Source organism: Nuphar pumila, chromosome 5, assembly GCF_984573655.1.
Source record: "Nuphar pumila chromosome 5, dmNupPumi1.hap1.1, whole genome shotgun sequence".
Lineage (NCBI taxonomy): Eukaryota > Viridiplantae > Streptophyta > Magnoliopsida > Nymphaeales > Nymphaeaceae > Nuphar > Nuphar pumila.
In genome coordinates, this window is record NC_143253.1 from 120,623,732 (window position 1) to 120,648,269 (window position 24,538).

The window sequence follows — 24,538 nt, forward strand, 5'->3', positions numbered from 1 at the left end:
TAGGGGGGGGGGGGCAGATCCCCCTACCGATGTTGCTTAAATAAGGGCAAGGGGCCTCCGCCCCCTGCTGGAAAATACCAGGGGCAGGAGGGCTTCGGCCCCCTACCAAAAAATACCAACGGCAGGGGGGCGGGTCCCCTGCCGACAGGTTGGAAAGAGGGACAGGGGGGAGGCGCGAGGGTACGAGAGGTGATCTCACCAGCGTGGTCACTGGTGGACTTCGATCAAGTTGCTGGAGGAACAAGTGGTGGGTCGCCGGCGGGGTCGCGGAGGGAAGAAGGGGAGATGGCGTCGGTCGGTGTGGCCGGAGAGGGATGGGCATCAGTTAGTGTGGCCGGAGAGGGAGGCGGTTGCCATAAAGGGGAGAAGGGAAGAGAGGAGGTCGTCGGAGAGGGAGGCGATCGCCGAAAGGGGGAGAAGGGAAGGGCGGAGGCCGCCGAAGAGGGAGGCGATCACCAGAAGGGGGAGAAGGGAGGGCGAGCAATGGGGCGAGAGAAAGGAAAAGAAAGGGAGCTCACATTAGGGATTTAGGGAAAATTTAGCGACGGATTTGCGATGATAAAATTCCGTCGCAAATTTGCGACGGAGTAGCGACGAAAAATTTCTGTCGCTGATCCATCGCGAAGTTGCGATGGAGTTTACGACAATTTTTTCATCGCGAATACGTTGCTAATTAGTGACAAAAAATTTTCCCTTGCTAATTCCGCAAATAATTTGAATGTTAGCCACAGATAGTTTTCTCTAAGCTAATCCGTCGTAAATTTCCAACGAAAAAAATCTGTCGCAAATTTCCATCACTAATTAGAGTTTTTCTTGTAGTGTTTGTTAATCAAACCTTGCATGTGACTTATAGTTTATTTAGTGAAAAATATATATTAGATTAGATAATTTTTATGCTTATGTATGCTTTCAAAGGAATCTAAATAAGAGTTATTGTTGTCAGTGTCCCATATATCATTTTCAGATTTGTTGAAGATTATGTTGCTTGCTTTATGGCTCACAACCTGGGCCTATATTCAGGCTCAAGTCAGGCTACATGTGATATATCAGTAAAAACGTTCTCAATTATTGTTTTGATTAATTATTGAAAAAGCCTGGCATGAGTTGATCTTTCGGTAGTCAATATAAGTTGGCTTATCAAATTAGAAGTTCGAAAATGGTCTAGGATCATCTCAATGCAAAGTGCAAACACTACTCTTCTGCCCACAATAAATATAAGAAAAGAAAAATGATACAACAGCAGAACTTTTGGTTTTTCTTATGGTTCACCATGTCACTACTCTTGATGTGCTATGAGATCTATGAGCTTGGACTGACTAGTTTTCATTATGAACTCACTCTTTTCTTTGAAGAGTGGTCACAAAGTTGAGAGTAAAAACTAAATATTTATGCTTCTACCATTTGTTTTAATCATAGGTGAGATCTTAGGGAAAAAAACTACCATAACTTTACATAGATATAGTTGTTCGGGTCTATATCTCAAACTCAATAGCTATCTGTTGTCGATAAGATTGCAAATGGAAGACTTAGACATCATGCCAGCATTGTAATGCTACTACTGGAGTCGGACAGGGAAGTTAGAACTTTTTGGCTAGGCTAAAAGAACAATCCCTTGGCATCAACTGGACACCGACAGTCCTTCGGTTGGTAAAACCCTTGAGGTCCCCCTTGCCCATCATACAGTACACCCAGCTTCCACCCTGCAGCAAGGGACACCCTCCGTGAGTATCAAACTCGTGACATCCCTTCAGCATGGTTCACAAGGTACCCTTGCTAGATGAGTGGAGCCCTAATTGGCAGAAAGTTCCAGAACTTAATAACATGAGTTGACATCATACAGAAAGTTCTAGAACTTTCTGCCAACTAGGGCTCCACTCATCTAGCAAGGGTAACTTGTGAACCATGCTGAAGGGATGTCACGAGTTTGATACTCACGGAGGGTGTCCCTTGCTGCAGGGTGGAAGCTGGGTGTACTCTATGATGGGCAAGGGGGACCTCAAGGGTTTTACCAACCGAACGACTGTCGGTGTCCAGTTGATGCCAAGGGATTGTTCTTTTAGCCTAGCCAAAAAAGTTCTAACTTCCCTGTTCGACTCCAGTAGCAGCATTACAATGCTGGCATGATGTCTAAGTCTTCCATTTGCATTCTTATCGACAACAGATAGCTATTGAGTTTTAGTTATAGACCCGAACAACTATATCTATGTAAAGTTATGGTAGTTTTTTTCCCTAAGATCTCACCTATGATTAAAAAAAATGGTAGAAGCATAAATATTTAGTTTTTACTCTCAACTTTGTGACCACTCTTCAAAGAAAACAGTGAGTTCATAATAAAAACTAGTCAGTCCAAGCTCATAGATCTCATAGCACATCAAGAGTAGTGACATGGTGAACCATAAGAAAAACCAAAAGTTCTGCTGTTGTATCATTTTTCTTTTCTTATATTTATTGTGGGCAGAAGAGTAGTGTTTGCACTTTGCAGGCTTGCCGCAAAACTTCCATCATTGATTGAGATGATCCTAGACCATTTTCTAACTTCTAATTTGATAAGCCAACTTATATTGACTACCGAAAGATCAACTCATGCCAGGCTTTTTCAATAATTAATGAAAACAATAATTGAGAACGTTTTTACTGATATATCACATGTAGCCTGACTTGAGCCTGTATATAGGCCCAGGTTGTGAGCCATAAAGCAAGCAACATAATCTTCAACAAATCTGAAAATGATATCTGGGACAGTGAAAACAATAATAACTCTTATTTAGATTCCTTTGAAAGCATACATAAGCATAAAAATTATCTAATCTAATATATATTTTTCACTAAATAAACTATAAATCACATATGCAAGGTTTGATTAACAAAACATAGAAAATTGAACTGTCCATTCCCCTCTCTCTCTCTCTCTCTCTCTCTCTCTCTCTCTTCGTTGTTTGGTTATGCGCCCCTCATCAAGCCGTTTTTAGGGGCTTACTCCTGATCTCCCGTTGAGGGTCAACCTGCGAGCCCTACATTTCATCAAGGAAGCCTTGAATGACTGGGGGGCAGCCTTTGTGCTTCGCCGGTGGGGATTGGATGTTGTCTTGCCTTTCAGACTCAATTATTGGTTCTTCTCTAAGCTTTCGGAGTCCCTCCGATCATGCCTAGATGTGGGCTCTCTTTGTATTTCGGACATTAGGTTTTTCTTGCGAGCTATTAGGCGGGAGCCTCTCGAAGCATGCTCTGTTAAGGCTATGCTTGTTTCGCCTTTCTTCATTCGTGAACTTCCAGTATGGGTTGCTGATCGAGGATGGCAGCAGGTCCCATCTACTTGGCAAAGCTCCTTCCATGTTGTTCGCTCTAGATCTCAGTTGAGTCATGCCAGACCGGGGGATTGGTGGTGTGTTGCTTGTTTTTCTCTGAACTTCCACAAACACTGTGATTGTCATAAGTGCGGCTCATCTTTTCTCTCTCGTAGTCACCCAGTCTGGAAACGAAGACGATCTAACCCCTCACATTCTCATTCGTCGGGGAAGAATCTAGTCACTAAAGATTTCTCTGGGTTGGAGCGTCATCCTGCAAGTCAGAATCATGAACGGCCTCCCCAAAAATTATCCTTCTCACTGTGTGTGCAGATTGGCAATCTTCATAACCCGGAGAATTCATTCCATGCTGTCAAGATTGGGTCTATTTGGGTCCCGGTTCGGTCGCAACACTTTGGGCTTTCTTTTCCGTCATTTGCTTCGGCTATGTTAGTCGCATCTTTAGCGTATGATGGCATCTCCCAACCGTCGCAAGATCTGCTAGGGGTGGGCCTCAAAAAATCTAGCTCTACCATCAATGTTTACTCTCCTAGAGATTTGCCGCTCACTATTTATAATGCATGGAGCTCGACGTTTGATTTTTTTGCGCTATTTTTTTTGGCGGAATGTCGGCACGGTTGGGTAGGCATGCTCGTGGGAAGCAGAGAAATTTTTTTCCATCCTCACCATCGCAAGTTCTGTCAAGGGTGGGCCCACAAAAAATTTACCATGATAGCAATGTTTTTTTTACTAGAGTTCAGTCGCTAATTATTTCTCAAGCTCGGGGCCTGGTGTCTGCTTCTGTTTGTACCACTTCTCGTTACAGCTTGGAGGCGCGGTTGGGCATGCTTGCGCATGGTGGACAAAAGATGAATATGCAATCGTCCATTATTATTTTTCTCTCCAGACGCTCCGACGATTTGGTTATCAATCTTATTGTGTTTAATGCTAGAACCAACCTGGCAATCAGATACATGGTGCTTGGCTCCTCGGTTCCGCGTCCTCTTCCTCTATCGCATTATGTCTCTGAGGTTTTTTCATCTGCCAAATCTTTTGGTCTTCCGCCAAATGGGGTTTCATCCGGTAGTCCAGCGTGCGGTCAGGGTAGCCACTTGTTTATCCCTTTGCTTCAACAGCGTGTTAGTCCACAACCCCTGGGTGTCATGGTTGTCGATGCAGCTAAGTTGTTGGATATCTCCCTCTCCTCTTCGCAACTGCAAGCTATAACTGTTGATATGGATTCTACGATTTCATCTATCTCTGCTATTATTGGGGACTCTCTCTACCACTCTGGTGGAGCAGACTGCGAGTAGTTGGGCATTTTCGATGGTCACTTAAGGTCGTCTGCCAGTGCTGGGGGTGTTTGGAAAATCATGCATGGTCAGCGAAGAAGGAGGAGGCCTTTGTCAATTGTTTCAGCTACTGATGCTAGGTCCCCAAGAAGGTCGTCTCGGTGCCACCAACCCCGGGTTTTTCTGAATTTTGTTCCATGAAGACTGTTTGTTGGAATGTTAGGAGCTTAAATTATCCCACGAAACGCCTGTTTCTAGCTAATTGGGTTAGGGAGGAAAAGCCTGACCTACTAGATTTATGTGAATCTAGAATGGAGGTCATCCCGCTCGTAGTCACCTCTAGCATCTGGTAGGGAGCTGGCTATTTCTTTAAGCCTGCGGTCAATCATGCAGGAGGTATTCTTATCTTGGGAAAGCAGTCTTTAAATTTATCTCAGCTGGATGTGGGTCTTTTCTCTCTATCTGTTACTTTCAATCTGCAGGCAGTTGGTAGAAGGGTAGTGGTTTCTATTGTTTATGGCCTTAATCTTGTCGTCATGAGGCCCACATTTTGGGATGATTTGGATAAGGTTGTCATTTTCAGCGCAGATTGTCACATTCTTATGGAGGATTTCAATTGTTTGCTATCTATTCATGACTCTAATAACCTTATTATTCCTAATCCCTCTATGCGAGGTTTCCAAGACTTTGTTCCTCGACATTTCCTCTTCCCTATTTCTTTAACCGGGGAGCGCTTCTCTTGGTCGAATAGGCGGTCTCGTCCATGCTGTAGGGTCCTTGATAGGGTCTTTGTCACCCTTAATTTATTGGACCACATTCCCGATGTTAAGTGTGTGTTGTTTGCTCCCTGTATCTCGGATCATGGGCAAATCATCACTCGTTGGGGGGATGACTTTCAACCGACAAAGAGCTTTGCGTTTGAAGAATGATGGATTTAGAAGCCAGATTTTCTCTCAGTTATTGCTAATTCTTGGAACAAGCCTGTTGATGAGCATTGAGCGACGCTCTGGGTTCAAAATAAGCTTTCTCATCTAGCTAAGGATATCAAAGTTTGACTTCATAGTAGTAATGTGGAGAAATTTCAGCAAATGGCCTCATGGGATCAGGAGATTTCTATGTTGCATCAGTCTATGTCTTCTCCTAGCTCTCTTTCTGATTTGCAACTTCTGAGTCTTCAGGCCAGGTCCTTAGACTTAACTATGCTCTTGGAAAGCTGAAGGGTCAAAGAGGAAATTCGTTGGAAGCAGAGGTCAAGGGTAAATGACTTGCGGCTGATGATGACAACACTAAATCTTTTCACTCATATACTTCTCATCGTCATAGGAGGAAGGTTGTTCCTTCTATTTCCATTAGGGGTGTTTCCTATCAAAATCAATGTGTTAATCCGGCAATCTCGCTATATTTTAAGGATTTATATTCTGCTTCGTTAACTGCGGAGGGTATCTTTGGTAATGTCCTAGTTGGGTCAATTCAACCTTAGCAAGCCAGATCTATGCAAAGGAGGTTCTCTGACAATGAGATTTTTAGGGCCATTAAGGATTTGTCGGGTTGGAAAGCGCCTGGCATTGACGAGTTTTATGTCAATATTTTTAGAATCTTTTAGGACTATGTTAAATCAGACATGGTGAGCATGTTTGATGAGTTCTATCGTAACTCTAGATTGCCTTATCATTTTCATGTTGCTATTATTTCGCTTATTCCGAAAGAGGATGAGGCCACTGATATTTCATGATTCTGCCCTATCTTAGTTATGAGTGCTCTCTATCGGATGTTTGCCAAGGTTTTGGCGAATAGGCTGAAATCGGTGGCTAACCAGATTTTTTCAGACTCTCAATTCACCTTTATCCGTAATAAGACGGTCCAACACTCATTCATCATGACATCCAAGGTTGTTCATTCCTTGCAGCATAGCGGTCAACCTTACTTTGTCCTTACATTAGACTTTCATAAAGCATTTGACTCTGTACATTGGTCATTCTTATTTCAAATGTTAGCAAATTTCGGTATTGGTCATTTTTCTGGTTGGGTGCGGGAGCTGGTCTCAAATGCCCAGACCATGTTTAATATCAATGCTGTTAGAGGAGACTGGTTTAAGGTGGGGCAGGGTTTGCGTCAAGGGTGCCCCCTCTCACCTTTGTTGTTCAATGTTATTGCTGAGGGTCTTGTGGTCTTGCTTAAGCGGGTTGCAGTATCATGTTCCATTGATCCTTTGCAGGTTTCAGACTTCCCGGGTAATATTCTTACTCATGCTGATGATATGATCATTTTTTGTCCTGCAAATGTTCAACAGATGCTTAGGTTCAAGCTTATCATTCAGTTTTTTCTCTCCTTATATGGGCTTTCTCTAAATGAGACCAAATGCTCTATTATCATGTTCAATGTTCATGCCAATATGCTTGCAGCTGGAAAGAGAATTTCTAATTACACTATTTCTGGCATGCCTATTATGTACCTGGGCTTGTCGTTATAAGTGAAGCACCTCTCTTATGCTCCTTGGGCTCCGACACTTCAAAAAGTGAAGCGCAAATTGCTTTCAAGGCAGTCGTCTTATCTCTCCATCGTCGGCCGTCTAACCTTAGTCAGACATGTTCTTTCAACTATTCCAGATTTTTTCATGCCTATGTTTATGATGCCTGTGGGAGTAGAGAAGCAGCTGACGCGCTTGCTGGAAGGTTTTCTATGGTCTGGGTGTCAACTCAAGGTTAAGCGTCACTTGATTGATTGGCGTTCAGTGGTCTTACCTTGACGTATGGCTGGTTTAGGCATTCATGCGCCCAGACTGCAGAGCATTGTTCTTGTCGCCAAGCAATGTTGGTTGGCCCACCAATCGGATAACCTTTGTGCTCCTTTGCTTCTTGCTAAATATGGGGCTCTTGCTCTTATCTCGGTTCGTCTAAAACCCGGAGTTTGGCGCTTTCGCACTTGCGTAAATTGTGGTTGAGGGCTTTAGCCTGCTTTAGAGACCATTTTGAGGACTCCGAAAATTTTGATTAGTGGTTGCAGTGGGCACTGGCGCCAAGCGGAGAGTTCCTTACCAAAAAAGTCTATAGATCGTTGCTCCCCCCAGGGGCTGATTGGTTGCCCGAGGATGTGCTTTGGGTGAAGGGTCCTTCTCCCCATTCTCGAGTCCTAGCATGGTTAACTTTGCACGATAGGATCGAGACCCACAGTAATTTAAAGAAGTGGGGCATTCAACTCCCGAGTTGGTGCGTGCTTTGTCAAGCTGCAGAAGAATCTATGTTTCACTTGTTCTGGTCTTGCCCAATATTTGTGAAACTCTTTAGCAATACTTGGAGGCATCCGAAAGTGTTTGTTAAGGAGGAGTCTTTTACGCTAGATCTGATATAGGGCTCGATTTGTATTAGGCGCAGCACGAGGTGGAGGTTCATCTCGCGAACGTGGTTGCTTACTTCTTGGTGGTTTGTTTGGATGGCTCGAAACGATGCTCATTTTCATCAAATTCTGGTTAACATTCAAAACCTGGTGCATAAAATCTTGGTAGTTGTTTATGCGATCTTGCGTATGCATCTTAGTGATCTTCCATTCCCTCCTACAGACGCTACCTCTCTTTTGCCGCAATCTGGGCAAGCGGCCCCGGCATGAGTCTGCTCTATCTGTCTGATGTTCTTTTTCTCTTTTGCTTTCTTTATTTATTTTGACTTTGCTCTTGTTCATGTTCATGGATTCAACATTGTGTTGATCTTCATGAGTGGTAATGTTAAATTTCTTTCATCTCTCTCTCTCTCTCTCTCTCTCTCTCTCTCTATATATATATATATATATATATATATATATATATATATATCAAAAGAAGCTTTTGTGCCTAGCTAAGGATATTAAACTTTGGTTGAAAAGGCGATCTGTGAGTAAGTTTCATGAGATGGTTGAATGGGAGGCAGAGATCTCATCACTGTCCACCCTATTATCTTCCACTGAAGGATTGTCGGATGCGTAGTTGAAGAGATTACAAAGCAAACTTGTTGATCGGACGACATTATTGAAATGTTGGAGGATAAAAGAGGAGTTGAAATGGAAGCAGCGTGCTTGGGTGAAATGGTTAGCGGCAGGGGATGAAAATACTCATTTTTTCCATTTATTTGCTTCTGATCAGTTTAGACGAAGTATCCTTCAATCGATCACAATTGATGGGGTGTTGTGGGAAGAACAAAATCTTGTGTCGGCGATCTCTAACTATTTCAAGAAACTTTATTCTATTCCGCCAAATATGGGGGTTAATATTGAGCATAAGTTATTTCCTTCTCTTTAATCGGATCAGGTCTTAACCTTATAATGTAGGTTTTTGGAAGCATAAATCATGAACGCAATTAAAGATTTGTCGGGTTGGATGGCACCGAGAGTAGATGGTTTTCCTATAGATTTTTTCAAAGTTTTTTGGAGAGTAGTGAAGAGTAATTTGTGTACAGTGTTTGATTAGTTTCATCATAACTCTAGACTGCCTAGGCAGTGTCATATCAGATTAATCTTCCTTATTCCAAAAGAAAGCGTCACCACAGATATTATGCGCTTCCGTCCCATTTCCATAATGGAACCCTTGTATCGTATAGTCATAAAGGTCTTAGCATCAAGACTAAAATTGGTGGCATCTAATCTATTTTCTTATTTTCAGTTTGCTTTTATTCCAAACAGGAGAGTTCAACAAGCATATATCTCATCTTCAGAGGTCATTCATTCCATGCACGCGAGTCATACTCCTTATTTCGTGTTGAAGCTTGATTTTAATAAAGCATATGATTTTGTGTACTAGCCTTTTCTTTTGCAAGTGGTGAATTACATGAGATTCGACAACCGTTTTTCCAGATAGGTGTCAGGGCTCTTTACCAATGCACAAGTCATGGTGTCCATTAACGAGGTAAAGGGTGAGCAGTTTTTATTGCGGTGCAGCCTACGATAGAGATGTCTGTTATCTCCACTTTTCTTTAATACAGTGGCAGAAGGACTTGTGGTGGTTCTTAGACATGCGCAAACAAGGGGCTTCATATAGTCATTGGATATCCAAGGTTTTTTTGGGCATATTATACAATATGCAGACAATATGCTAGTCTTTGGAAGGGCTTCACTGCAGCAGATGCTTCGTGTAAGGCTTATTCTCATATTTTTTGCAGCTTTGTCCAGGCTGAGGCTCAATAAAAATAAGTGTTTGGTTACGCTTCTGAATGGCAATCCGACCAGTCAAAACGCGACATAAAAAATTTTCAACTGCGCTTTAGGGCTGTTGTCGATCAAGTACTTGGAGCTCTCCCTACAAGTCAAGCCAACCTCTAAAACATCATGGGCACCAGTTGTTGACAAGGTGTGTCTTAAGCTTCAGTCTTGGCGTGCCAAATATTTGTCTCTTGCAAGCAAGATTACTTTGATCAGGCATGTTTTGTCAGCAATTCCAGAATTCTTCATGTCGGTTTATGTCATGCCAGTCAACGTTGAGCAACAACTTAAGTGCGTCCTGTCAAGTTTTTTGTGGCGTGGTGTAAATGGACCTTATAAGAGGCACTTGGTGGGATGAGACTCCATCGTTATGCCTAGGACTATGGTTGGCTTAGGAATTTTTGCTTTGCGTAAAAGGAGTGTGGCATTGGCTGTGAAGCAGTGTTGGCTGGCTTATACTTCACAGGATGCATATGCAAACTTCCTTTGACTGAAATATGGTCTAATCGATTCGCTTGTTGTTCGTCGGGGGGCTCGTGGACCATACACATCGCATTTGAGAAAAATGTGGTTTAGGGCATTGCGTTTGTTTCTTGAGAGAGATTTGGACGTGGGGGTAGACAGATCTTGGCTCAATAGGTAGTATCAAATGCGAGAGTTTTCCAAGTCCACAAGGTCTATCGTTCTCTTTTACCTCCAGGTCCAGGCTGGATCCCCAAAAATGCTTTATGAGTGAAGCGACCATCTTCGAGGACCAAGGTATTGGCTTGGTTGATTCTTCATGATCGGATACAAACCCATGACAATATCAAGAGGCGGAGGTTTCAGTTTCCTAGTTGGTGTGTGCTTTGTCGACAGGCTGAAGAAACCACACATCTTTTTTGGTCATGTGAAGTGTTTTGAGAACTGTTTTCTAAAACTTGGAGGGCTCCATCAGTTGTTGTGCGGGAGGGCTGCTTTGTGTTAGATCTTATCCTCAGCCCTACTATAATTAGACACGAAAAAAGTGGACTATTTGGAGAGTTTGGTTATTTACAGTGTGGTGGTTCATATGGATGGCCAGAAATGATGCTATTTTTCGGGATGTCCCGTTCAACCTTAACGTTTGACTCATAGAGTCTTGGCTGATGTGTATGCTATCTTACGCATATATCTCAAAGACCTACCTCTGCCTCCAACCGATCCTCATCTAGATGTCTGTGATCCTTGATGAGTTTTTTGTTTTGTGTTAGGGTTTTTCTGTTTTTGTGTAAATGGTGTTTTCATGTTTTGTTGTTGTGTTTGTGCTTGTGGGACTCAATGCTTTGTTGATTTTCACTTTTAAGTAATGTTGATCGCTTTTCGTCTCTCTCTCTCTCTCCATTGGGGGTGTTTCCTATCTCAATCAGCACGTTAATCTGGCATTCTTGCTATATTTTAAGGATTTATATTCTGCTTCGTGGACTGCGGATGGTGTCTTTGGTAATGTCCTAGTTGGGTCAATTCAGTCTGAGCAAGCAAGATCTATGCAAATGAGGTTCTCTGATGATGAGATTTTTAGGGCCATTAAGGATCTGTCAGGTTGGAAAGTGTCTGGCATTGACGGGTTTCATGTCGACTTTTTTAGAATCTTTTGGAACTATGTTAAATCAGACGTGGTGAGCATGTTTGATGAGTTCTATCGTAACTCCAGACTGCCTTATCATTTTCATGTTTCTATTATTTCGCTTATTCCGAAAGAGGATGAGGCCACTGACATTTCACGATTCTGCCCAATCTCAGTTATGAGTGCTCTCTATCAGATGTTTGCCAAGGTTTTGGCAAATAGGCTAAAATCGGTGGCTAACCAGATTTTTTCAGACTCTCGGTTTGCCTTTATCCGTAATAAGAGGGTCCAACACTCGTTCATCATGGCGTCCGAGGTTGTTCATTCCTTGTAGCATAGCGGTCAACCTTACTTTGTTCTTAAATTAGACTTTCATAAAGCTTTTGACTCTGTGCATTGGCCATTCTTATTTCAAATGTTAGCAAATTTTGGTATTCGTCATCATTTTTTTGGTTAGGTGCGGGAGTTGGTCTCAAATGCCCAGGCCATGTTAAATATCAATGGTGTTAGAGGAGTCCGATTCAAGTTGGGGTGGGGTTTGCCTCAAGGGTGCCTCTTCTTGCCTTTGTTGTTCAATGTTGTTGTTGAGGGTCTTGTGGTCTTGCTTAAGCAGGTGTGGTATCGTGTTTCATTGATCCTTTGCAGGTTTCAGACTTCTCGTGTCATATTCTTACTTATGCTGATGATATGATCATTTTTTGTCGTGCAAATGTTCAGCAAATGCTTAGGTTCAAGCTTATCATTCAGTTCTTTCTCTCCCTATCTGGGCTTTCTCTAAATGAGACCAAATGCTCTATTACCATGTTCAATGTTCATGCCAATATGCTTGCAGCTGGAAAGAGAATTTTTAATTGCACTATTTCTGACATGCCTATTATGTACCTGGGCTTGTCGTTATAAGTGAAGCACCTCTCTTCTGCTCCTTGGGCTCCGACACTTCAAAAAGTAAAGTGCAAATTGCTTTCAAGGCAGTCGTCTTATCTCTCCATCATCGGCCGTCTAACCTTAGTCAGACATGTTCTTTCAACTATTCCAGATTTTTTCATGCCTATGTTTATGATGCCTGTGGGAGTAGAGAAGCAGCTGACGCGCTTGCTGGAAGGTTTTTTATGGTTTGGGTGTCAACTCAAGGGTAACCATCACTTGATTGGTTGGCGTTCAGTGGTCTTACCTAGACGTATGGCTGGTTTAGGCATTCATGCGCCCAGACTGCAGAGCATTGTTCTTGTCGCCAAGCAATGTTGGTTGGCCTACCAATCGGATAACCTTTGTGCTCTTTTGCTTCTTGCTAAATATGGGGCTCTTGCTCTTATCCCGGTTTGTCTGGAACCCGGAGTTTGGCGCTTTCGCACTTGCGTAAATTGTGGTTGAGGGCTTTAGCCTGCTTTAGAGACCATTTTGAGGACTCCAAAAATTTTGATTAGTGGTTGCAGTGGGCACTGGCGCCAAGCGGAGAGTTCCTTACCAAAAAAGTCTATAGATCGTTGCTCCCCCCGGGGGCTGATTGGTTGCTCGAGGATGTGCTTTGGGTGAAGGGTTCTTCTCCTCGTTCTCGAGTCCTAGCATGGTTAATTTTGCACGATAGGATCCGGACTCACAGTAATTTAAAGAAGTGGGGCATTCAACTCCCGAGTTGGTGCGTGCTTTGTCAAGCTGCAGAAGAATCTACGTTTCACTTGTTCTGATCTTGCCCAATATTTGTGAAACTCTTTAGCAAGACTTGGAGACATCCGAAAGTGTTTGTTAAGGAGGAGTCTTTTACGCTAGATCTGATCTTGGGCCCGATTTGTATTAGGCGCAGCACGAGGTGGAGGTTCATCTGGCAAACGTGGTTGCTTACTTCTTGGTGGTTTGTTTGGATGGCTCGAAACGATGCTCATTTTCATCAAATTCCGGTTAACATTCAAAACCTGGTGCATAAAATCTTGGTAGTTGTTTATGCGATCTTGCGTATGCATCTTAGTGATCTTCCGCTCCCTCCTACTGACGCTACCTCTCTTTTGCCGCAATCTGGGCAAGCGGCCCCGGCATGAGCCCGCTTTATCTGTCTGATGTTCTTTTTCTCTTTTGCTTTCTTTATTTGTTTTGACTTTGCTCTTGTTCAGTTCATGGGTTCAACATTTTGTTGATCTTCATGAGTGGTAATGTAAAATCTCTCTCTCTCTCTCTCTCTCTCTCTCTCTCTCTCTCTCTCTCTCTCTCTCTCTCTCTCTCTCTCTCTCTCTCTGTGTGTGTGTGTGTGCACGCGCGCGCGCTTCGACCGATTGTACCTACAATTAAGTTGAGATCTCACGATGCAAGTCATTTTGACTCAATTTAACCTTGTATATGTGTTGAATATGGTCAATTTAGTAGGAATTGACCATTGAATCATGATTTTCGATGAAAAAGATGTTTTTATGAGTAGAAAAAAAAATTGGTGCATTTACAACTATCGATTTTTGTTTTGCTCAAAAATTTTGCACACGTTAGACTGCAGTATTCCAAAAGTCAATTGCTACTAAATAGAACATGTAGATCACATTTATGAGGTTAGATTTACCAAAAAACAGGAGTTTTGCTAAGTCGATTGTAGCAAGCATTTACCCTATATACTTGTGTTTTTACAGTTTAAATTGAGGTGCAATTCGCTGGGAGTAAAGGGTCATGATCGGAATATTGCTAGAGGATCGGTGGCCTCTCTACGGTCTCATTGGGATTCCATTATTGAAGCCACAAACATCTATAGTGTGGGCTAAAATTCTCTAATAATTATTAATGTTTAAAAGCATGATTGAAGTAACGTGCGGCCTAAAATCCTGTCATAATGTTATCAATGTTTAAAAAATATGATCAAAGTTATGTTAGGTGTCATGTTACATCTAATGATTGGGCTGCTAAAATGATTTGAGGTGATCCTCTGCAAGCACAAACACAGACAAAGAGGCTGTATGATGTCAATGTAGTACATTTTATCATAGACCAAAGAACTAAGTAAACGAGTTTATAATTCGTTGGGAAGAGACAGCAAACGAGAGAGGAGATAAAGACAGGGAATCAAACAATTCTAGAGTTTTACGTGGCTCCGCAAATTGTTCCTACATCCACTGGAGAGGTAGATCTTCCTTAGCTACTCAGGCCCAGAGCCGTTACAATATATATTAATCCTTGAGAAGTTTACATTTAGATAAGAAACCAACTTATGATAAGGTTTCTTGTTTGTTAAAACAACCATCTGGATTGGTCTTTCTACATTTCTTATCTCCTTGCTAACTATCTTCTTATCTTGTCAGATACTCTCACCTGAGGTGGTTCATGTTGGGACTTATCTTTCCATATTTGGCTCATTTGGTCCATTTTATATCTGGATCCAAATGTGTCGCTGGATGGGGATTGAGTGGACCCCCACCTCCTTAAACTAGTCAGTGGAACAGTCCATAAGCCGAGTTTGGGTCTCAATGAGTGAAATGCCGACTTGGTCAAGGGCTTTGTGAAAATTTCAGCAACCTGAAGCTGAGAAGGTATAAATGTTGTAATGAGCTTACATTGAGTCACCTTTTCTCGAACAAGATGATAGTCGATCTCGTGCTTGGAACAATTGTGAAATACTAGATTTACAATCATGTGCAAAGCAGAAAGATTATCACAATGGTGGGAGCCTAAGTGATGTAGATGCCAAGATCACGGAGGACGAAAGTGATCCAAGTGAGTTTCGGTTGTGGCTAAAGCGAGACCAATATTCTGTCTCTGTACTGGATCAAGCAACTGTGGGTTACTTTTTGTCACTCCAAGAAATGCAATTATCACCAAGATACATGCAATACTCAGATGTAGATCGACCTAGTGATGGGGGCAGTCGGACCAATCAGAATCGGAGAATCCATATAGAATCAAAGAATTGTTAGCAAATATCACAATATATTTAAAACCTTGATGAGAAGCTTCGGGAGCTGGTCCCCAAATATTACAATATATTTTTTCAAATAGTATGTTACAAGAATTTTCAGAACTACTAAAAGAAAGGCAACTTGATTTTTTCATAAGCCAATTGTCACGAAAACTTATTTTTGCAACCGGAAAAGGAGATCAAATTTTTAGTGTAAGAAATCAAGTAACTTTGTGTTAGGATAACCCAATCAATGATGCCAATCCTCTCTGCTCACATTGCACTGCCTACTCGAGAAGAACGGCCCCCCTCTGCATGTGTTCCAAAATATATAGATCATTGCTCCTATGCCTCGAAGTTATCACTTTCTTGCTCACAATGTCCTTCATAAAAAAACTAATCATTATGGAACCTAAAGAATAAAGATTGATCAGATGTTAGTTGACTAACGAATAAAAGATTTTTTTTATGTCAGGGACAACAAAGACAATATGAAGTCTAAGGTTTTTCTGGCTAATTTTAATATCAGCAGTACCAGGTAATTGGGAGCTTGTCTTCATTACCAACCATAATTTTTTTAAGGTCAAAGTATTGACAAAGGTTACGAAACATACTTGAATATGTGGTGATGTGGAAGCTTGCACCAATGTCAGGAACCGAGTATGGTATTGATTGTTTGATACAGACATGGCTACCAGGGCTTGTGGAATATCGTCAACTTGATACATCTGATTGAATCTATGGTGACATTTTAAAGCAATGTGATTCGGCTTCAAACAAATTTGACATGCCATGTTTTTTTTTCTGCTGATTGCCCTGCCTATTTTGATTCTTTTGAGGCTGTTGCTTAGGTGCTTGATTCATTTGATGTGATGATTGGTTTCTCATTTGCGAGAAACTTTGATCCCGGGATGAAAATCGATTTTGAAATCCTCCTCTTCTATTGTTTTGATTTTTGTCCTGACAATAGCTCATAATTGCCACATTTTGATTAGGTCGATGCTCTTGCTCAGGTGCCTGAAAGGTCCTGAACATCTCATGAGATTGAAGCAGGGAGACCAGTTTCCTGTATGTGAAAATAACGAATGCTTCGTAGCTTTGCCCGAGGTCATTCAAAAGCGAGAATACTTTGGTCCCATCGTCGACAGGTTCAACAATTGTTGCAAGTTCATCACAAGTGTTCTTGAAGGTTATAATGCATTCAGAAAGGAAAAGATTATCTATACAAAAAGGTCTGGAGCTTTTGAAAGAGATAACACTTGTGCTCTTGTGAATCAACAGACGAATGCTTTTTCAAGGGTCAACCAAACTTGGGTAATCGTATTGAGCACAACAATGAATCCAAGCACATCCTCAAATAACTCTTGACTTTCTCCACGTGACAAAATCAGGATTCTCAGTGCGGGCTCCATTCATGTCAACCACAAATTGCTCCGGAATGGATGCACCATTGCTAATGAACCCCTGAAGGTCCTGACATTTGATCAGACTTAGGAGTTGAATTCTCCAGATGAGATAGCTGGTATGTGTCAGCTTCAAGGACACGAAGTTCACAACATTCAATGGTAGAAGATGAAGCAGAGATCGTGGCAGCCATGGGGAACGAATTGTACCAACCTATGGCTCAGGCTGCTCTGATACCATAAACGAGTTTATAATTCGTTGGGAAGAGAGACAAGAAATGAGATAGGAGATAGAGAGACAAAATTAAGCAATGCAAGAGTTTTACATGGTTCAGCAAATTGTGCCTACATCCACGGGGGAGGTAGATCTTCCTTAGTTACTCAGGCCCAGGGCTATTAAAATATATATTATTCCTTGAGGAGTTTACTTTTGTCTAAGAAACCAACTTACAATAAGGTTGCGTGTTTGGTAAAAGAACCTTCGTGATTGGTCTTTCTACATTTGTTATCCCCTTGCTAACACCTTCTCCTTATCTTGACAGGTACTCTCACCTTGGTAAGGTCGACCAGAATAGGGATCACGACACATTTGGTAGTCCAGCTGAGGTGGTTCACGTTGGGCTCATTTGGTTCATTTTGGATGTGGATCCAAATGTGTCACTGAACGGGGATTGGGTGGATCGGATAATACTAAGATTGAAGTACATTAAATTATGAACATCTAGATGCAATATAGTTCAATTTGTTAGTTTAGCAGGCAGAGTATCCTCTCTCTAAAAAAGGCTGCTACAAAAATTTTCTCTCATAATGCAGCATAGTTTACATTGGATTCTTATCTGGATCTATAACTCAAACTAAACCTAGGATCTATATTTGGATCCAGTTCTAAATGGATCTAGATCCTTATTTGGATTTTCAGGAGGATTCCAGTTTCAAAAATTGCTCGAATTCTAAGGAACTAATTAAAGAGGGTGTGTTTGGAATTAGGGACTATCCTATGGAAATAGATTCCAATTCCATTGAGTTTCTTTTCGTGGCTGAAAAATTATCAAAGAATTTGGAGAAATTAGATTTCAAGTCCACAAGAATCCTTGAATCCAAACATACCCTAAAAGGAAAAGTCAGAAGTGGGCATCTAAATAAAGTAGAGGTGTCAACGGGTCAAATCTCCACTAGAATCAGGTTGGTCCGGACCAACCTGACAGTTTCTGATTTTGGGTCCAGACCCAATTAAGTCCAATCGGGTCTTCCATAAGAAAAAACATACCCATGTCTGATAAAGATTAGGCAAACCACATCTGATCTATACCTGGTAAAATACTATTTTTTAATGTAAAATAAATATTTTTTAAAGGTCTTTTACTTTGAAAATTTACAGATCGTGATCGGAATTCCGATGGGACCCAGGTTTAATATGAAATTTCATAAACCATATCTGGCTTTATATGCTAATTGGACCTTACACATCCAACCTGGATAGTTAATCAGACTCTTTTCTTTGTTACTAAATCCCGGAATCTGATACGGGTCGAAAGTGCTTCGTACCCGACTCATCGGCACCCTAATCTAAATAATCAAAATATGTATTTTTCCAATCATAATTGCACAAAGCTGGGTCCCTACTCCCCTTTATGAATCTGAACCAGAGAAAGGAAATCTGTCAAAGGCCCCACATGCACCATGATGGGTGCCACTTGACACTGCCCATGCCACTACTTGCATGGTTGTCTCATAATGAATTTAATTACATTGTCCTTTAGAGGTCACCAATGTGCACAATGAACTGGGATGTACTATGTCAAACATTACTGTCCAACCTAAGCCCATAGGACAACAAGATCAATTATTATGGTGTATGATGTGATGGCCTTGAAAGCAAATAAATGAAGGTGGCAGGTGGTAAGTGATAGATGAACCCAAATCAACACCCAGCTTGTTGAATGTGGTTGTATGCAGATAGTTCTGTCTCACCACCTTCATTTTGCACTCGTCACGTGCATTCCTTTTTGTTGTAACTCTTATTGATGCAACGCAATGAGACTATTTTTTTTCTTTAGAAGATGTTTTTGGATATCGAAAGCTTTGCACACTTAGCTTGGGATTGAGAATCAGGTGATATTGAAAATCACCACCAATGTGATTTTTCCAATATACACCTTCGTTATGGTTGTACGAAGCACCACCACGAAGACGGGGGAGGTGATATTGAAAAATTTATCTTTTTCGAGAGCATCACATCTTATTTTCTACAAGGCCGGATTCATTCTTTTATGGCCCGTGCAGCTCATATGAATCCCTAATCTATGCAAGGTGTAAGGGTATAATCATCTGGATACAAGTTCGATGTCCAAAACTATTGTAGCTGTCAAATCTATTCAGATATAGCCTTGTCTGGACACCTGAACGTGTTTGGTCCACTTCGATCTGCAGCAAACGAATTAGAAGTTGAAATTTTGGGTAACCATTCTTCACATTTTAAACACCAAAATCAAATTTTGTTTCTCCTTGATGGGAGTAGTATAGGTAATTCAAAATAGGTTGATAACAATTGATTCAATATAAGAATCAAAAGTATAATAACTGGTACTCCATCAAAAAAATACCTTGATATCTATGGACTACCCTCCAAGATAAATGGCATAATCATAAAGTATGAAACCGTCCTGAAATGGTGAAAACAAAACTCTCGAGCCAGCTTTGAGTACAAGGCTGATTTAGAGCAGGTGAGGTTGATATCTGCATACCACCCTCGTGATTTTTCTTTATTATCGTATTTTTTGTGTAGAACAGTTTTGAATGTCTTTCATTAGAAACTTATGAATTTGATGATCCAAGTGAGTGTATGGAGTATTAGGGGTTACTAAAAGAATAGAGAGAAGGGAATTGATTAAACCCCCTTTTACTCACACATAAAGAGAGAAAGACTTTAAGACAGAGGTGCACTTAGATGGAGGAAGGTAGCAAAATTGCAATGGATGGAATAAAATGTTTTGAAGGTGATAAGTTGCAAAGAAAACTTTTGATATGAAAACTTTCTTCATCCCCATTTTAAAAATCTAGGTTTTTAGAAAAAACTTTTCTTTTAGAATTTTTCTAGTTTCAAACGGACGAAAAAGTTGCTAATTTTTATTTTCTACCATTTTCTCACTTTTAAACTTTCCCTTAGGGGTGTTTGTTTCATTCTTTTTGGTGAGAAAATGAATCATTTTCAAATTTGTTTTTTAAGAAAGAGGGATTACACTCCTCACCCACGGGGGAGGGTTTTTTCCCCAATCTTTCTGACAGGGGATTCTTATAATAAATGCAAGAAAGTTGCTTTTTGCATGTGGGGGCTCAACAAGTTTATGACTTTATTACTTAAAATGAAACAAAACACAAAAAACAGGATTCCCAAGAAATCTGGTTCTATCATGTAAAAACACATATCACGTGAGATTTGTGTGTTCCTCTTTCCCTCTTCTGAAACAAACGACCCTTAAGGGAAGATTCTAATGTGTAGGAAATGTTAGTTAGGATCGCCATATTAGATTAACACAGTAATAAGTACTTCATTGATAATTCAAACGTACATAACTTTAAGATAACAAACAAATGACTCTGCATTGCTTGCATGCATTTGAGAGCAAACTAGACACACTAATGTGCGACACAGTCATATTATATTAATGACTCGCCCAGTGCACAGCATAATCATATTTACTATACTCTTATTTCACATAAGAGACATCATACATCATAGATCCTAAGCAGTGGCAATTGGATCCATGTTGATGGTCTCCATGGCTTTCAGGGCCACGAATCTTGGCTCTTTGGCATGGAACTTTTCGCGTGCATAGAGCTTCATGTAGTCCTCGAAGACGAACTTGGGATACATGGTCTCATTTTTCTCATCCTTTGTATCCTTCTCGACAAGCGCAGGGGCGGGATATATGATTGCATCGCTTCCCGGGTTGTAGAAGGAAGCGATGGACATCCTCTCTCCCTCAGTCTGTGCAATCACTCGATGGTCCACACTCTTGTATCTCCCGTTTGTGATTACCTGCCATTAAAAAAAATAGAACAAAATATTATAATTGGTCAATTAGCGGTCAAGCTAATATACCAACACTAATGTATCGGATCTCATCAAAACTCCAAAGTTAAGTATGTTTGAGCAAGACTAATATTAGGATGAACGACATCATGCATGCGTACTCTTGTATCTCCCGTTTGTGATTACCTGCCATTAAGTATGTTTGGGCAAGACTAATATCACAACTCCAAAGTTAAGTGTTACAATGTATCGGATCTTTGTAACACTTGTTCGGCTTCTTTTATGAATATTCTTACCAAGAGTTGTTGTTTTAAAGCATGATCTGAGCCAGATTAATGAATCGAGTCAGTAAAAAAACTCGGTGGGTCCCAAGTCTCACTGGCTTAATTGGCTAATTGAATGAGTTTAGCTGGACTCCGGTTGGTAAAACCATGAAACCAGGGAGTACTTTCAGCTTCGACCTTGCTGCAAGGGATGTCACCCGTGGGTTTTTCTAACTTGTTAACCGGTTTGATGTATTCTTGGACCAAGTCACGAATCAACTCAGTGAGTTGGCCAACTAATGGCCAGCTTACCTCGAGTTGGTCCCCGATGTTGATAACGATTGCATGGCGCACCGGAGGGACGTCGACCCATTCACCATCTTTGAGGAGTTGCAGACCAGGGACTTGGTCATCCTGGAAAAGAAGAATGATGCCTCCAGCATCGGTGTGAGTCCGGAGCCCCTTGACCAGCTCAGGCCGAGGGCAAGCTGGGTAGTTGCTGACCTTGGTTCCAAAGGTGGGTCCGTTCTTGCTCCAAAACATCTTCTTGAGGTACCCTTGCTCCAGTCCAAGATTCTCACAGAAAAGGTCCAGGAGCTGCTCTGCAAGGTCCTGGAGTCTCCGTACAAAGTCCTTCATGGCCAGCCTGTCATATGTGGAAACAAGGTTAAACTCAAAGGGCATGTTTGCAATGCCTTGTAATTCTTGTATTTTCTCTCAATATCTTGGGATTGTAAATCACAATCACAACACTTTCTCTAGGTTGGCAAAACATGAGAAAAGTATAAGTTGTAATTGTGATTGCCAGTTGTGATTGTTTCTGCTTTGAATCTTGTGAAAGTTGATCACAAACTACAGCTTCTACTTTCTCACCTGTGATTGTTCATCCTTGTGATCAAAGCAAAATGCCTAAAAAACTTGAGTTTCCTATTAGAAAAGCTGCAGTATTCAAATGAGATAACTGGATGGTTAGGTCCTGATATCATAACCAAGGGGTCCCGAGTCTAATTAGTTTCGGCCACGTTGGGTCTAATCGGTTCAGGGTATCCAATCTTGACAATAGCAGGATGTGAGAACTGACAAGTGACACCATTAAGAGTGTAACTGGGTCAGGTATGCCCAAATCTAGCTAACCAATTAGGGGATCCGTTTTTAACAGACCCATGGGTTCATGTTGGGTCTAAAATTTAGACCCTCTTAGAAAACATATTACCTTTGGTATGGAAAATATAGACCCCAATTTATTGGACTTGACTCATTTTTCACACCCAACCCTAAGGGTTCTACGCAATATATAATGGAACTAACCCGAACAACATATGCATTCAAACCCATTTCATACTATTATTAAAACAAAATTATTATTTGCATTTCAAAAAAAATGTGATTATCATTAATTAGTGGGTTTCCTACATGATAACAACTTCCCAACTCTTAAAAATCCTAAGAGAATTTTTTTTTTTTAATACGAGATGCCTAGTTATTGAGCTTATTAATGAGCCTTCCTTCATAAATAGTAAACCCCGGGTGAGTGCCCTAGCCTGCGAAGAACACAAATAGAAAAAGAAAAAAAAAACTAAGAAGATTTACTTGCATTGAAATAAACTCACCCATTAATACCCTACACCAGTTACCCTACACCAGTTATACCTAAAACCATTAACCCATATAGGCCTATATTTTTTTCCTTAGTAATACCCAAATCAATAAAAAAGCCTTGGCCTGTGTAAGGAAATTCAAAAAAGGTGCACCTGGCATGTAATATCAGTTAAAAGTTGGGTCTGCATCAAGAAATTAAGTTCAAGGGTGAGTGGACAGAAGTTCTGGCATAAGTGTAAAATAGGACTTTTGGAGTACTCTTAAACCTTTAGTTTCCCCACTGTTGCATTTAAGACAGGTTAAACCCAAGGTCAGTTATTTGACTATTATCAAAAAAAAAAAACTTAGTCTATGTTAGGAAATTAGGAAACGGTGTGCCTGATATGTAATATCAGTTAAAAGTTGGATCTGCAGTTAAAATTAACTTGAGTCTGCAGGGAGAAATTACCCAAATAAAAAATGCCAGATAATAAAAATAAAAAATAAAAACCACCATGCCGTGGATTTTCTCTGTTAACCATGGAAAACCACCTATTGTATTTATTTTTTTTATCATTATTTGTTTTTGTTTTTCTTGTGTTAACCATGGGATGCATGCTATCTTGTAGGAAATCAACCCTGAAAAAGGAAAAGCATCAAACGATACAATTATATAGTATATATAGATTTACTTGTAGTCTTCACTGAGATTGTGGAGCTCAGCCATGTTGGAAACGGGCAGGTGGCGTATGTAGAAGGTGCTCTCCCAATCTATTTGGTCCCATTCCTTCTCCCCTTCTTCTAGCTTTTTGCTAGCTGCAAACTCCTTGAACTTTTGCTCCATGACCTTCCTGTAATGCTCCTTAAACAGCATTTGCACCTCGTCCATTAGCTCGTGAGGAATTCCATGGTTCAACACCTATTCACAACCAAAGCACAAGAGAATTAGCAGTACACCTTATACTGGAGGGTGAGCCCCAAGGGCTCAGGTGAGTCGGTTTAAAGCATCCAAGTTGAAGGATGCCACGAGTTCGATACCCTGCGGTGTGCATCCTTTACTGCAAGGCCGAACCTGCAGATAGTACAGCCGGAGGGTTTTAGTCTGCACTAACCAGGTTTTCGTTTGACTTGCCCAAAAAAAAACATCGTGGAGGATTGTTTGAGGAGGCTCACAACGGAATTAATTTTTATTGTAGCCCTTGCAAATTTTTTTTTTTTTTATGATGAAGGAACCCTCTCCGAGAATCGGGTCACTTAATGGGATTGCCATCGAGATTTGATCATAGGCCTTCAGCTTGACACAAGGCCCCACTAACCACATGCGTAACCACCGGGATGGTATAGTCCTTGTAATTAGGATGATTCCTAATGAAAAATCTACTATGATTGGATGCCCCACATCTCAAAAGATGTACGGCTTATTGGTGCTCAAACAAGCAACTCTACGAAAAGCTGAACGCAGACTACACGTGTTTTTCCTGATTTTTTTTTGTTAGGCCTAGGGGAAACTTCCATCATCAATTGCACGTTGGCTGGTCTCTCTGGTTGGTAAAGCCCTTGAGGTACTCTCTGCCCCCAACAAGTACACCCAGCTTCAATCGTATGGGGGGGAGATATCCCCTTTGGGTTTGGAACCGTGGACAAACCATGGTCGCCCCTCACTAGGAAAGCTAATTATGAAAAAAGGTGTCCCCTATGGTTTTGAAACCCTGGTCATCTCATGTCAGGTGACAAACCACGGTTGGCCCTAACCAGAGAGGCTAAGCCCTTGCGGGCAAGTACATGAGTGTATATACCTCAAAGAAACCCCAATTCTCACAAGCATCTTTTACGAGATCCATTGTAGCTCCTCTCTCCTCTCCACTGAGCTTCCCCATGTCAACAATTGGGAAGGTTGCCATCTCTCTCTCTCTCTCTCTCTCTCTCTCTCTCTCTTGCTTGCTTACTGGTGATAACTCGATGGTGGTTGCTTGGGAATTTATAGACGTTGGATGAGCACTCGATGATTGGAGGGTGCTTGGGATCGCAAGATTGGACGTGACGATGGAACGGATGCATTCACCACCGTTTAT

At 41.2% G+C, this 24,538-nt stretch overlaps 1 protein-coding gene across 1 annotated transcript; it reads right to left on the reverse strand.

Annotated features, from left to right (window-relative positions):
• Nucleotides 1–20,120: 20,120 nt before the first annotated feature.
• LOC149838407 (1-aminocyclopropane-1-carboxylate oxidase-like) lies at nt 20,121–24,386 on the reverse strand. The gene is made up of 4 exons (XM_090006583.1): nt 24,263–24,386; nt 23,159–23,385; nt 21,201–21,534; nt 20,121–20,631 (listed from the first exon to the last, which is right to left on the reverse strand). Exons 1-4 carry the CDS (start codon nt 24,365–24,367, stop codon nt 20,335–20,337), a joined length of 963 nt encoding a protein of 320 aa, XP_089862709.1. The 5' UTR covers nt 24,368–24,386; the 3' UTR covers nt 20,121–20,334.
• Nucleotides 24,387–24,538: the final 152 nt, after the last annotated feature.

What these genes read in the sequence shown, in the direction of transcription:
- LOC149838407 (XM_090006583.1), bottom strand. Translation starts at nt 24,367, where the DNA reads ATGGCAACCTTCCCAATTGTTGACATGGGGAAGCTCAGTGGAGAGGAG. An exon ending in AATCTCAGTGAAGACTACAA is followed by an intron (nt 21,535 to 23,158) that starts GTAAATCTATAT and finishes CACATATGACAG; the next exon opens with GCTGGCCATGAAGGACTTTG. An exon ending in ACATCGGGGACCAACTCGAG is followed by an intron (nt 20,632 to 21,200) that starts GTAAGCTGGCCA and finishes TTTTAATGGCAG; the next exon opens with GTAATCACAAACGGGAGATA.